This window comes from Nerophis lumbriciformis, linkage group LG13 (genome assembly GCF_033978685.3).
Source record: "Nerophis lumbriciformis linkage group LG13, RoL_Nlum_v2.1, whole genome shotgun sequence".
Classification (NCBI taxonomy): Eukaryota; Metazoa; Chordata; class Actinopteri; order Syngnathiformes; family Syngnathidae; genus Nerophis; species Nerophis lumbriciformis.
Genome location: NC_084560.2, coordinates 19,597,921 through 19,612,407, shown reverse-complemented (window position 1 = coordinate 19,612,407; position 14,487 = coordinate 19,597,921). Strand labels below are relative to the sequence as shown.

Genomic DNA, 14,487 nt, shown 5'->3' with positions numbered 1-14,487 from the left:
TGCCTAATTATAGCCTTAAAAAACTTCACAGAGTCTTCCTTCACCGCCTCTCACCTACTTCTGGGTTTCTTAGCTTGACAACACTATGCTGCTTTTGCACCAGGAAGGTGGATGTGTTTCTGTTTTGTGCCTTTACGTTGGAAGAAAAACAGAAATGTTGACGAGCCAGTCCGTTGTGTGCTTATAAGAGCGTGCCGGCAGCTCTTTCTCTCAAAGCTGCCGTGGATTCCTACCTAACCTTGCAGTGCCATGTAGACTCCGGATCGCATAAAATGGGGAACTTTAAAGGTAGGCTATCACAATTTTGCTTTGCTTGTATTTCATTTAAACCAGCTTTGCTTCCTTTTTAGACTTCGGCATGTATAGATCGTTCAGGAAATGATTTTTAACATTTTTAAAACTCTCTGCACACCTCTTTTTCTTTGTACAAAACAAGGCGGGAGAGTCTCTTACTCGGGCTGTGGTAGTAGTAAGCATAGGCGCCCATCTACATTTCTACCAGTGGGTGTATTAGTGTTTCGGTACTTTTCGGTACTTTTCTAAATAAAGGGGACCACAAAAAATTTAATTATTGGCTTTTTTTTAACAAAAAAATCTTAGGGTACATTAAACATATGTTTATTATTGCAATTTGGTCCTTAAATAAAATAGTGAACATACAAGACAACTTGTCTCTTAGTAGTAAGTAAGACTCCTAATTAGTCTGCTGACATATGCAGTAACACATTGTGTCATTTTCCATTCTGTTATTGTCTGTTAGTGTTGTCCTGATACCAATATTTTGGTTTTGGAAAGTATTTCGGTACTTTTCGGTACTTTTGTAAATAAAGGGGACCACAAAAAACGTCACTATTGGCTTTATTTTAACAAAAAAATATTACGGTACATTAAACATATGTTTCTTATTGCAAGTTTGTCCTTAAATAAAAATAGTAAACACACTAGAAAACTTTTAGTAGTAAGTAAGCAAACAAAGGCTCCTAATTAGTCTGCTGACATATGCAGTAACATATTGTGTCATTTTTCATTCTGTTATTGTCTGTTAGTGTTGTCCTGATACCAATATTTTGGTATTGGGAAGTATTTCGGTACTTTTCGGTACTTTTCTAAATAAAGGGGACCACAAAAAATTTCATTATTGGCTTTATTTTAACAAAAAAATATTACGGTACATTAAACATATGTTTCTTATTTCAAGTTTGTCCTTAAATAAAATAGTGAACATGAAAACAACTTGTCTTTTAGTAGTAAGTAAACAAACAAAGACTCCTAATTTAGTCTGCTGACATATGCAGTTACATATTGTGTCATTTATCTACCTATTATTTTGTCTATATTATTAAGGACAAGTGGTAGAAAATTGATTATTAATCTACTTGTTCATTTACTGTTAATATCTGCTTAGTTTCTCTTTTAACATGTTCTATCTACACTTCTGTTAACATGTAATAATCACTTATTCTTCTGTTGTTTGACACTTTACATTAGTTTTGGAGGATACCACAAATTTGGGTATCAATCCGATACCAAGTAGTTACAGGATCATACATTGGTCATATTCAAAGTCCTCATGTGTCTAGGGACACATTTCCTGAGTTTATAAACATAATAAAAAAATATCTATGTAATCATGGTAGTATCGACTAGATACACTATTTTACATGGTATCATTACAGTGGGTGTTAGGTGTAGATCCACCAATGGCGTTTGTTTATATTGTAGCGTCCCGGAAGAGTTGGTGTTTTAGGGAATTCTGGGAATTCTGGGAGTGTGCTTGGTATTTTTATCTATTTATCTATGTTCTTATGTTTTTATGTGTTATTATGAATTTGCACTAAATAAGTTTTGCTTACAATTTCGTTGTGCAATGTACAATGACAATAAAAATATATTCTATTCTATTCTATTCTATTCCAATTTGTTCTGTAGTGTTTATGTTGTGTTGCGGTGCAAATATTCTTCCAAAATGTGTTTGTCGTTGTTGTTTAGTGTGCTTCCACTATATAGCACATGTTTATGACAGTGTTGGCATTGTTTATACTGCCACCCTTAGTGTGACATGTATGGCTGTTGACTAAGTATGCTTCATTCGCCCGTGTGCAGCGTGTTCATAGTCAAGATGATTGTGTCAATAGTTCATTGTTGGGTATAATTAAATCTTTGTAGGCTTTGTTAATTATAGACTGTATGATTTATTGTGCAAAAGGGACCAAACTCGCCACAAAATTAATAACTACACGATTGATTTTTCCAAATTGACTTTAAAGATTGAAAGTTGCCATCAATTCCACGTGGGTGCTCACTGCTCGGCATTGTCCTATGGTAGTAACCTTTCTTCTTTTAAGGTTTGCATTAGACTTAGACTTCCTTTTTATTGTCATTCAAATTTGAACTTTACAGCACAGATAAGAACAACATTTCGTTACATAAGCTCATGTAGTGCAGGATAAAAAAGCAATAAGGTGCATATATAAATAAATAAATATATGTAAATAATATATAAATATATATATATAAAATAAATAAATATTACATAAGCTCATGTAGTGCAGGATAAAAAAGCAATAAGGTGCATATATACATAAATAAATATATGTAAATAATATATAAATATATATATATATATATATATAAAATAAATAAATATTACATAAGCTCATGTAGTGCAGGATAAAAAAGCAATAAGGTGCATATATAAATAAATAAATATATGTAAATAATATATAAATATATATATATATAAAATAAATAAATATATATCAATTGTATTGTATGTTTTTGCATTGTAGATTTCCCCCCCCTATGATGGTGCTACAAGGGTCAGGCAGGAGGCACGCTGCACATTTCAAAATGTTTACCGTTTCCCCAAGTGCTTTCTGAGAGCAAAAGCCTATGTCATGGATTTAGGCGCGGAAGAGAGGGAGTATTGGAAGGGAAAGTCCATCCATCCATCCATTTTCTTCCGCTTATCCGAGGTCGGGTCGCGGGGGCAGCAGCCTAAGCAGAGAAGCCCAGACTTCCCTCTCCCCAGCCACTTCGTCCAGCTTCTCCCGGGGGATCCCGAGGCGTTCCCAGGCCAGCCGGGAGACATAGCGGAAGGGAAGGTGGGGTGTGCTGCAACTCTATGAATGAGTGGGAAAGGAATCCAACATGGAGTACCCTGCTTGGAAGCACGGCTTTAGTTGTAGAGTCTGTCATTCAACGCCATTGCTGGCACACGACTCTAATTGGGTCAGACACCTTGCAATGTTGCCTTGTTGACACACTCCAAGACTACCTCAGGGTCCTTGTTTTCCCCTGCAAAAATAGCAGCAGGTGGGACCTCCTGCATGTTTCATACCATTTAAATGCAAAACATTGGATGTCTTCACCGTACACAAGCCGTCTGCCTCACATACCGACTGTCGGCCGGAGTTAAACGATCTCATCTGTGTTAGTGCTGGCTTGTTTAAAGCCGGCAAGTGTGCACACGCTGAGGATATGACCCCTTTAAGCCTTTAAAAATAAGAGCCGTTTGCATTGAAACGGACTTACTTCTTTATCTGCTTGCCCATTCACCTGCATTAAAGGCCTACTGAAATGCGATTTTATTATTTAAACGGGGATAGCAGGTCCATTCTATGTGTCATACTTGATCATTTCGCGATATTGCCATATTTTTGCTGAAAGGATTTAGTAGAGAACATCGACGATAAAGTTCGCAACTTTCAGTCGCTGATAAAAAAGCCTTGCCTGTACCGGAAGTAGCAGACGATATGCGCGTGACGTCACAGGTTGTGGAGCTCCTCACATCTGCACATTGTTTACAATCATGGCCACCAGCAGCCAGAGCGATTCGGACCGAGAAAGCGACGATTTCCCCATTAATTTGAGCGAGGATGAAAGATTCGTAGATGAGGAAAGTGAGAGTGAAGGACTAGAGGGCAGTGGGAGCTATTCAGATAGGGAAGATGCTGTGAGAGGCGAGTGTGACCTGATATCCAGCTGGGAATGACTAAAACAGTAAATAAACACAAGACTTATATATACTCTATTAGCCACAACACAACCAGGCTTATATTTAATATGCCATAAATTAATCCCGCATAACAAACACCTCCCCCCTCCCGTCCATATAACCCACCAATACAACTCAAACACCTGCACAACACACTCAATCCCACAGCCCAAAGTACCGTTCACCTCCCCAAAGTTCATACAGCACATATATTTCCCCAAAGTCCCTAAAGTTACGTACATGACATGCACATAGCAGCACGGACGTACGGGCAAGCGATCAAATGTTTGGAAGCCGCAGCTGCATGCGTACTCACGGTACCGCGTCTGCGCATCCAACTCAAAGTCCTCCTGGTAAGAGTCTCTGTTGTCCCAGTTCTCCACAGGCCAATGGTAAAGCTTGACTGTCATCTTCCCGGAATGTAAACAATGAAACACCGGCTGTGTTTGTGTTGCTGCAGTCGGCCGCAATACACCGCTTCCCACCTACAGCTTTCTTCTATGCTGTCTCCATTGTTCATTGAACAAATTGCAAAAGATTCACCAACACAGATGTCCAGAATACTGTGGAATTTTGCGATGAAAACAGACGACTTAATAGCTGGCCACCATGCTGTCCCAAAATGTCCTCCACAATCCGTGACGTCACGCGCTGATCATACCGAGACGTTTTCAGCAGGATATTTCGCGCAAAATTTAAAATTGCACTTTAGTAAGCTAACCCGGCCGTATTGGCATGTGTTGCAATGTTAAGATTTCATCATTGATGTATAAACTATCAGACTGCGTGGTCGGTAGTAGTGGGTTTCAGTAGGCCTTTAAGGACCCAGCATGGTATGCTGCTACGGGGAATGAACGCAATAATCCGGGGTATTTTAAAGTGTGGCGCTATGAGGCTGTGCGTATAATTCGATTAGGCCAAAAAAACTTGATTTTTCTGAGCATGGTTTGTGTTGTTTCTGCTTACCGTGGACCCCGACTTAAACAAGTTGAAAAACTTCTTGGGGTGTTACCATTTAGTGGTCAATTGTACGGAATATGTACTATACTGTGCTAATCTACTAATACAAGTTTCAATCAATCAATCAAACCCCAGAACCTGTTTACTCTCTTGATGCAGGAACTACAAATACATCCATTTTGCATTATCTTACCCAGTTAAAAACGTGTAAAGCCGAACTCAGGACCTTCGTATTGTGAGGCACATGCACTGACCCCTGTTCCACCGTGCTGCCGATGAGCTTCGAGCACACCTGTGAAGTGAAAACCATTTCAGGTGACATTTGTCAATATAAAAAAGTATCAAATACAGTACAGGCCAAAAGTTTGGACACACCTTCTCATTTCAATGTGTTTTCTTTATTTTCATGACTATTTACAATTGTAGATTGTCACCGAAGGCATCAAAACTATGACACCTGTGAAGTGAAAACCATTTCAGCTTGAAGATGAGCTTCTTGAAGCTCATGGAGAGAATGCCAAGAGTGTGCAAAGCAGTAATTAGAGCAAAAGGGTGGCTATTTTGAAGAAACTAGAATATAAAACATGTTTTCTGTTATTTCACCTTTTTTGGTTAAGTACATAACTCCTCATGTGTTCATTCATAGTTTTGATGTGACAATCTACAATGTAAATAGTCATGAAAATAAAGAACATGCATTGAATGAAAAGGTGTGTCCAAACTTTTGGCCTGTACTGTATGTCTATTTGGATATTACTTAAACATATAAAGTTCAGTTAAAGTTAAAGTACCAATGATTGTCACACACACCCTAGGTGTGGTGAAATTTGTTCTCTGCATTTGACCCATCACCTTGTTCTCCCCCTGGGAGGTGAGGGGAGCAGTGAGCAGCAGCGGTGGCCACGCCCGGGAATCATTTTTGGTGATTTACCCCCCAATTCCAACCCTTGATGCTGAGTGCCAAGCAGGGAGGTAATGGGTCCCATTTGTATAGTCTTTGGTATGACTCAGCTGGGGTTTGAACTCACAACCTACCAATCTCAGGGCGGACACTCTAACCACTAGGCCACTGAGTAGGTCAAAGTCTCCAAAGCATAAGCGTTCTAGAAAGTATCCAATAACAATCATGTCCGAAGTATTCATTTTACTGCGTCATGAGCTTAATGTAATTACCTATTGTGGCCACTAAGCCAAAAAAAGTATTACCTAATACCACGCCACTTCAACTTAAAAGACAGCATAAGTCCATTATAGGTTAAATAGGTTAGTGTTTGTCATACCTACCATTGTTCTCTGAGTAATTTACAAACCCCGTTACCATATGAGTTGGGAAATTGTGTTAGATGTAAATATAAACGGAATAAAATGTTTTGCAAATCCTTTTCAACCCATATTCAATTGAATATGCTACAAAGACAATATATTTGATGTTCTAACTCATAAACTTTTTTTTTTTTTTGCAAATAATACTTAACTTAGAATTTCATGGCGGCAACACGTGCCAAAGTAGTTGGGAAAGGGCATGTTCACCACTGTGTTACATCACCTTTTCTTTTAACAACACTCAATAAACGATTGGGAACTGAGGAAACTAATTGTTGAAGCTTTAAAAGTGGAATTCTTTCCCATTCTTGTTTTATGTAGAGCTTCAGTCGTTCAACAGTCCGGGGTCTCCGCTGACGTATTCTACGCTTCATAATGCGCCACACATTTTCAATGGGAGACAGATCTGGACTGCAGGCGGGCCAGGAAAGTACCCGCACTCTTTTTTTACGAAGCCACGCTGTTGTAACACGTGCTGAATATGGCTTGGCATTGTCTTGCTGAAATAAGCAGGGGCGTCCATGAAAAACACAGCGCTTAGATGGCAGCATATGTTGTTCCAAAACCTGTATGTACCTTTCAGCATTAATGGCGCCTTCACAGATGTGTAAGTTACCCATGTCTTGGGCACTAATGCACCCCCATACCATCACAGATGCTGGCTTTTGAACTTTGCGTCGATAACAGTCTGGATGGTTCGCTTCCCCTTTGGTCCGGATGACACGATGTCGAATATTTCCAAAAACAATTTGAAATGTGGACTCGTCAGACCACGGAACACTTTTCCACTTTGCATGAGTCCATGTTAGATGATCTCGGGCCCAGAGAAGCCGGCGGCGTTTCTGGATCTTGTTGATAAATGGCTTTCGCTTTGCATAGTAGAGCTTTAACTTGCACTTACAGATGTAGCGACGAACTGTATTTAGTGACAGTGGTTTTCTGAAGTGTTCCTGAGCCCATGTGGTGATATCCTTTAGAGATTGATGTCAGTTTTTGATACAGTGCCGTCTGAGGGATCGAAGATCACTGGCATTCAATGTTGGTTTCCGGCCATGCCGCTTACGTGGAGTGATTTCTCCAGATTCTCTGAACCTTTTGATGATATTATGGACCGTAGATGTTGAAATCCCTACATTTCTTGCAATTGCACTTTGAGAAACGTTGTTCTTAAACTGTTTGACTATTTGCTCACGCAGTTGTGGACAAAGAGGTGTACCTCGCCCCATCCTTTCTTGTGAAAGACTGAGCATTTTTTGGGAAGCTGTTATTATACCCAATCAAGGCACCCACCTGTGCCCAATTAGCCTGCACACCTGTGGGATGTTCCAAATAAGTGTTTGATGAGCATTCCTCAACTTTATCAGTATTTATTGCCACCTTTCCCAACTTCTTTGTCACGTGTTGCTGGCATCAAATTCTAAAGTTAATAATTATTTGCAAAAAAAATAAAAATGTTTATCAGTTTGAACATCAAATATGTTGTCTTTGTAGCATATTCAACTGAATATGGGTTGAAAATGATTCATTGTATTCCGTTTATATTTACATCCAACACAATTTCCCAACTCATATGGAAACGGGGTTTGTAATTTGATCAAGCCTTTTCTAGCATTGCACACTACAATGTAATGCGAGTACCGTATCAGATCAATATTGCTACCAGCCAATACTCCAGGCTACAATATCAGTATCAGATGGGAAGTGAAAAAATGGCATCAAGATAACTCAAGTCTGAGTGATCTAAAGATACATAACGTCAATAATGCAAAAAACGAAGAAAAATCAGTGTAGCGTTTCACCTGCTGTCAATAAAATGTGCTCATTGTAGGGATGTCCCCATCCAGGTTTTTGCACGATATTGTTTTTGCACTTCCGATCCGATACCGATACTGACCTATCCGAGCATGTATTAAAGTTTAAAGTTATTTAGCCTACTTAGTTGTCAGAATCATGTTGAAAAGGGTTTTAGTACTCTTGATAACAACTAGCCAGCTGAATTAGGGGATTTTGAATAATATACAATGGTTGGTAACAAGAAACTGACCTGTTTATTCAAGGATAACCACAAAATAGACAAAATTATACATGACAAACAGAAATGGCATCATTGAACTAGGGCTGGGCGATATGGCCTTTTTTAAATATTGCGATATTTTAAGGCCATATCGCGATACACAATATATATCTCGATATTTTGCCTTAGCCTTGAATGAACACTTGATGCATATAATCACAGCAGTATGATGATTCTATGTATCTACATTAAAACATTCTTCTTCATACTGCATTAATATATGCTACTTTGAAACTTTCATGCAGAGAAGGAAATCACAACTAAAAAAATCACAATTTTTTTCATACGGTGTTGATCTGGAAATGTTTGCCTCTGCATTTTGATGGTGTGGACGTGTGGCACCGAACGGAGATAAGCGTCTCGGCAGACGTTACAATATTTGAACAATGATGACGAAAACTGTTTTCTCTGTCGTGTCCGTGTGTCGAAAATTGTTGTGCGCTTATTTTCTTCTTTGATTTTGTGTGTGGCATAGATTTGCCGTGAGCAGAGGACATTTGAGCAGTGCGCAGTTGCACAGACGCGCACCTTAGCGGCTGCGCTAGCATCACAGCTAACGTTAGCCATGCTGCTACCTCTCTGCTCGGGGAAGACGTATACGTATGTGACGTGTGTCGTGACAGTATGTGACGTGTGTAAGAAGGTGCGCTTGCTGTCTGTGAGAAGGAGAGACAGGAAAGAGTGAGAAGAGCCTGTCGTGTAATGCCAGCAGCTAAAAGCAACTGCGTGAGAATCCACAGGCCTGTGGATGTGTTGAAGGTGTGCTGGAAAATGCGAAACGGAAATGAGGGAGCAGCAGAAAAGTGGAATGTATTATTTAAATAGGTGCGTTGAAAAACACGGACCGGAGTTGTTTTTTTTAAACTGGATCTGGATCGGCATTTTCCCATGCCTTGCCGATACGCATTTTTTGGCAAATATCGGCGGCCGATCCGATCCAAATATCGGATCGGGACATCCCTAGTTCATTCATAGTTTTGATGCTTTCAGTGACAATATACAATGTAAATAGTCATGGAAATAAAGAAAACACATTGAAATGAGAAGGTGTGTCCAAACTTTTGGCCTGATCTGTAGATGCAAAATAGCACCCGCAGAACAGTTTCAGCCTTGTTAGATCACACTGTGTGCTGAATGATTATATTTGCATCTTCATCTCCCATACTGTCTGACAATCAGCATATATTCTGCACATTCAGGAAGGGACACATGCTAAATAGATTGCAGTCCTTATTCTATTTTATACCTGCATTGTCCTTTCCATCCTAACACTTTCCATCCTTTGTAACTGAGCTACTCTGTGGAACAATTTTCCTTGTGGATCATTGAAGTTTGTCCAAGTCTAAGTCTATTCTGCTCACTCACAATCTCCTGCACACAAGTTTAGTAGATCAGCTTTGTGTGTTTTAGTGTTTTAGTACACACAAACCTTTAGTAGATCAGGCCCATTAGGTATGTTTGGTTTGTAGTTCAATTGAATTCAATTTATATTGTTTTATAATAGGATTGCACAAAAATGTTATAAGGGTGAGTGCGTCTTTTTTATACTTGATGTATACAGTCTTTACGCATGAAGATGTTGACACGGCACCACAAAATTGTCATCTTGTCTGATGTCGTCTTGTAAATAATGTTAGCCAAGATATGTACAGAAAGCACAGGCTTGGAATATATCTCTAAATCTTTCCTCTAAATAGCTTGCAGATGACAGCAGCAGTGAATCTCTCAGGCAGTAAAAGAAGTCCTTGTAAAATCACCCAAAAAAAATCACTTGCTATTGTTTGCTTCTGCGAGAACGTCGTCGCAGGTGCCCTTTGTGTGCGGCTTATTCCATGCCATAGGACCAAATTTATTCCTCTTGCACATTTCAATTATGAACCACGGGGTAGAGGGCACAAAGGATATGACATTCACTTAGCTTTTTCATCTGTTTTTGATTTTTCATTTATTTCTTTTATTTCTATTTTCTGTAAGCCCATTATCCTTTCAAGCACAGTGCCTCAGTCATTTGTGATTCCTGTTAATATATTTCATGGCTCGTTATTGTTGATGTCCGACAAAAAGCACGTACAGTCGTGGTCAAAAGTTTACATACACTTGTAAAGAACATAATGTCATGGCTGTCTTGAGTTTCCAATCATTTCTACAACTCTTATCTTTTTGTGATAGAGTGATTGGAGCTCATACTTGTTGGTCACAAAAAACATTCATGAAGTTTGGTTCTTTTATGAATTTATTATGGGTCTACTGAAAATGTGACCAAATCTGCTGGGTCAAAAGTATACATACAGCAATGTTAATATTTGCTTACATGTCCCTTGGCAAGTTTCACTGCAATAAGGCACTTTTGGTAGCCATCCACAAGCTTCTGGCAAGCTTCTGGTTGAATTTTTGACCACTCCTCTTGACAAAATTGGTGCAGTTCAGCTAAATTTCCTGGTTTTCTGACACGTTTAAATCAGGACTTTGGGAAGGCCATTCTAAAACCTTCATTCTAGCCTGATTTAACCATTCCTTTACCACTTTTAATGTGTGTTTAGGGTCATTGTCCTGTTGGAACACCCAACTGCGCCCAAGACCCAACCTCCAGGCTGATGATTTTAAAGGCCTACTGAAACCCACTACTACCGACCACGCAGTCTGATAGTTTATATATCAATGATGAAATCTTAACATTGCAACACATGCCAATACGGCCGGGTTAGCTTACTGAAGTGCAATTTTAAATTTTGTGCGAAATATCCTGTTGAAAACGTCTCGGTATGATGACGTCTGCGCGTGACGTCACGGATTGTGGAGGACATTTTGGGACAGCATGGTGGCCAGCTATTAAGTCGTCTGTTTTCATCGCAAAATTCCACAGTATTCTGGACATCTGTGTTGGTGAATCTTTTGCAATTTGTTCAATGAACAATGGAGACAGCAAAGAAGAAAGCTGCAGGTGGGAAGCGGTGTATTGCGGCCGACTGCAACAACAACACAAACACAGCCGGTGTTTCATTGTTTACATTCCCGGAAGATGACAGTCAAGCTTTACCATTGGCCTGTGGAGAACTGGGACAACAGAGACTCTTACTCTTAGGACTTTGAGTTGGATGCGCAGACGCGGTACCGTGAGTACGCATGCAGCTGCGGCTTCCAAACATTTGATCGCTTGCCCGTACGTGCGTGCCGCTATGTGCATGTCACGTACGTAACTTTGGGGGCTTTGGGGAAATATATGTGCTGTATGAACTTTGGGGAGGTGAACGGTACTTTGGGCTGTGGGATTGAGTGTGTTGTGCAGGTGTTTGAGTTGTATTGGCGGGTTATATAGACGGGAGGGGGGAGGTGTTTGTTATGCGGGATTAATTTGTGGCATATTAAATATAAGCCTGGTTGTGTTGTGGCTAATAGAGTATATATATGTCTTGTGTTTATTTACTGTTTTAGTCATTCCCAGCTGAATATCAGGTCCCACCCACCTCTCACAGCATCTTCCCTATCTGAATCGCTCCCACTGCCCTCTAGTCCTTCACTCTCACTTTCCTCATCCACAAATCTTTCATCCTCGCTCAAATTAATGGGGAAATCGTCGCTTTCTCGGTCCGAATCGCTCTCGCTGCTGGTGGCCATGATTGTAAACAATGTGCAGATGTGAGGAGTTCCACAACCTGTGACGTCACGCTACTCGTCTGCTACTTCCAGTACAGGCAAAGCTTTTTTATCAGCGACCAAAAGTTGTAAACTTTATCGTCGATGTTCTCTACTAAATCCTTTCAGCAAAAATATGGTAATATCGCGAAATGTTGACACATAGAATGGACCTGCTATCCCCCGTTTAAATAAGAAAATCGCATTTCAGTAGGCCTTTAAGTTGTCCTGAAGAATTTGGAGGTAATTCTCCTTTTTCATTGTACCACTTAAAGCAACAGTTCCATTGGCAGCAAAACAGGCCTAGAGCATTACATACCACCACCATGCTTGACGGAATGATGTTCCTGGGATTAAAGGCCTCACCTTCTCTCCTTCAAACATATTGCTGGGCATTGTGGCCAAACAGCTACATTTTTGTTTCATCTGGAGGAAGGTTCTGTGGTCAGAGGAAACTAAAATTGAGCTGTTTGGCCACAATACCCAGCAATATGTTTGGAGGAGAAAAGGTGAGGCCTTTAATCCTAGAAGCACCATTTCTACCGTCAAGTGTGGTGGTGGTAGTATTATGCTCTGGGCCTGTTTTGCTGCCAATGGAACTGGTGCTTTGCAGAGAGTAAATGGGACAATGAAAAAGGAGGATTACCTCCAAATTCTTCAGGACAACCTAAAATCATCAGCCCGGAGGTTGGGTCTTGGGCGCAGTTGGGTGTTCCAACAGGACAATGAATCTAAACACACATTAAAAGTGGTAAATGAATGGTTAAATCAGGCTAGAATGAAGGTTTTAGAATGGCCTTCCCAAAGTCCTGACTTAAACATGTGGACAATGCTGAAGAAACAAGTCCATGTCAGAAAACCAACACATTTAGCTGAACTGCACCAATTTTGTCCAGAGGAGTGGTCAAAAATTCAAGCAGAAGCTTGTGGATGGCTACCAAAAGCGCCTTATTGCAGTGAAACTTGTCAAGGGACATGTAAGCAAATATTAACATTGCTGTATGTATACTTTTGACCCAGCACATTTGCTCACATTTTCAGTAGACCCATAATAAATTCATAAAAGAACCAAACTTCATGAATGTTTTTTTGTGACCAACAAGTATGTGCTCCAATCACTCTATCACAAAAAAATAAGAGTTGTAGAAATTATTGGAAACTCAAGACATGCATGCATGCTTTTTGTTGGACCGCAACAACATTTGTGTAGCGTTTGTATCAAGGCCATATGGCATTGATTCGCACAGTCAGACTAGCAACACCGACAGTCTTGGGGCCATATGGCGTGTCTGTGTGTGGGTGTGCACTGACAGTAGTATTGGCGCGTGACCATCGATACCTACCTATTCTTTTGTCGATGCGAACCAGGGAGCGGTCGACGAGTACAGAAGTGAACCCGATCGATGACAAATGTTGATCATGTTTGTGTTTTTTTGTGCACAGGAGGAATGCCAGTTCCTGAGCAGAGCCCAGTGATGGAGGAGGGGCTTCTGCTGACCACCCGTAGTCATACAACTGGCCGCGGCATGGAGCCGAACAACACGGCCAACAATATACTGGCCTCTGTGAAAGAACAGGTAGTGTGCCGCATTGTTCACCGCAATTGCATGCTTATCACGTTGCATTAAAAGGGCGCTACGATGATTTTAATCTACATTTGAAATACTTCCTTTTGGTTTACATCAGGGGTCGGCAAGACAAAACGTTGAAAGAGCCATATTGGACCAAAAATACAAAAAACAAATCTGTCTGGAGCCGCAACTCATGAAAAACATACAAACCCCGTTTCCATATGAGTTGGGAAATTGTGTTAGATGTAAATATAAATGGAATACAATGATTTGCAAATCCATCCATCCATCCATATTCAATTGAATGCACTACAAAGACAAGATATTTGATGTTCAAACTCATAAACTTTATTTTTTTTTTGCAAATAATAATTAACTTAGAATTTCTTGACTGCAACACGTGCCAAAGTAGTTGGGAAGGGCATGTTCACCACTGTGTTACATGGTCTTTCCTTTTAACAACACTCAGTAAACGTTTGGGAACTGAGGAGACACATTTTTTAAGCTTCTCAGCTGGAATTCTTTCCCATTCTTGCTTGATGTACAGCTTAAGTTGTTCAACAGTCCGGGGGTCTCCGTTGTGGTATTTTAGGCTTCATAATGCGCCACACATTTTCAATGGGAGACAGGTCTGGACTACAGGCAGGCCAGTCTAGTACCCGCACTCTTTTACTATGAAGCCACGTTGATGTAACACGTGGCTTGGCATTGTCTTGCTGAAATAAGCAGGGGCGTCCATGGTAACGTTGCTTAGATGGCAACATATGTTGCTCCAAAACCTGTATGTACCTTTCAGTATTAATGGCGCCTTCACAGATGTGTAAGTTACCCATGCCTTGGTTACTAATACACCCCCATACCATCACAGATGCTGGCTTTTCAACTTTGCGCCTCTAACAATCCGGATGGTTCTTTTCCTCTTTGGTCCG

The 14,487-nt window shown here is 40.3% G+C and overlaps 1 protein-coding gene across 1 annotated transcript in view; it reads left to right on the top strand.

Moving 5' to 3' along the window:
* The first annotated feature begins 235 nt into the window (after positions 1-235).
* pkp4 (plakophilin 4) overlaps positions 236-14,487 on the top strand; it is a 193,785-nt gene continuing 179,533 nt past the window's right edge. The window contains exons 1-2 of the mRNA XM_061971545.2: positions 236-288; positions 13,431-13,564. Of these exons, the coding sequence (XP_061827529.1) occupies positions 273-288; positions 13,431-13,564 (150 nt within the window). The 5' untranslated portion in view covers positions 236-272. The remainder of the gene's footprint in view (positions 289-13,430; positions 13,565-14,487) is intronic.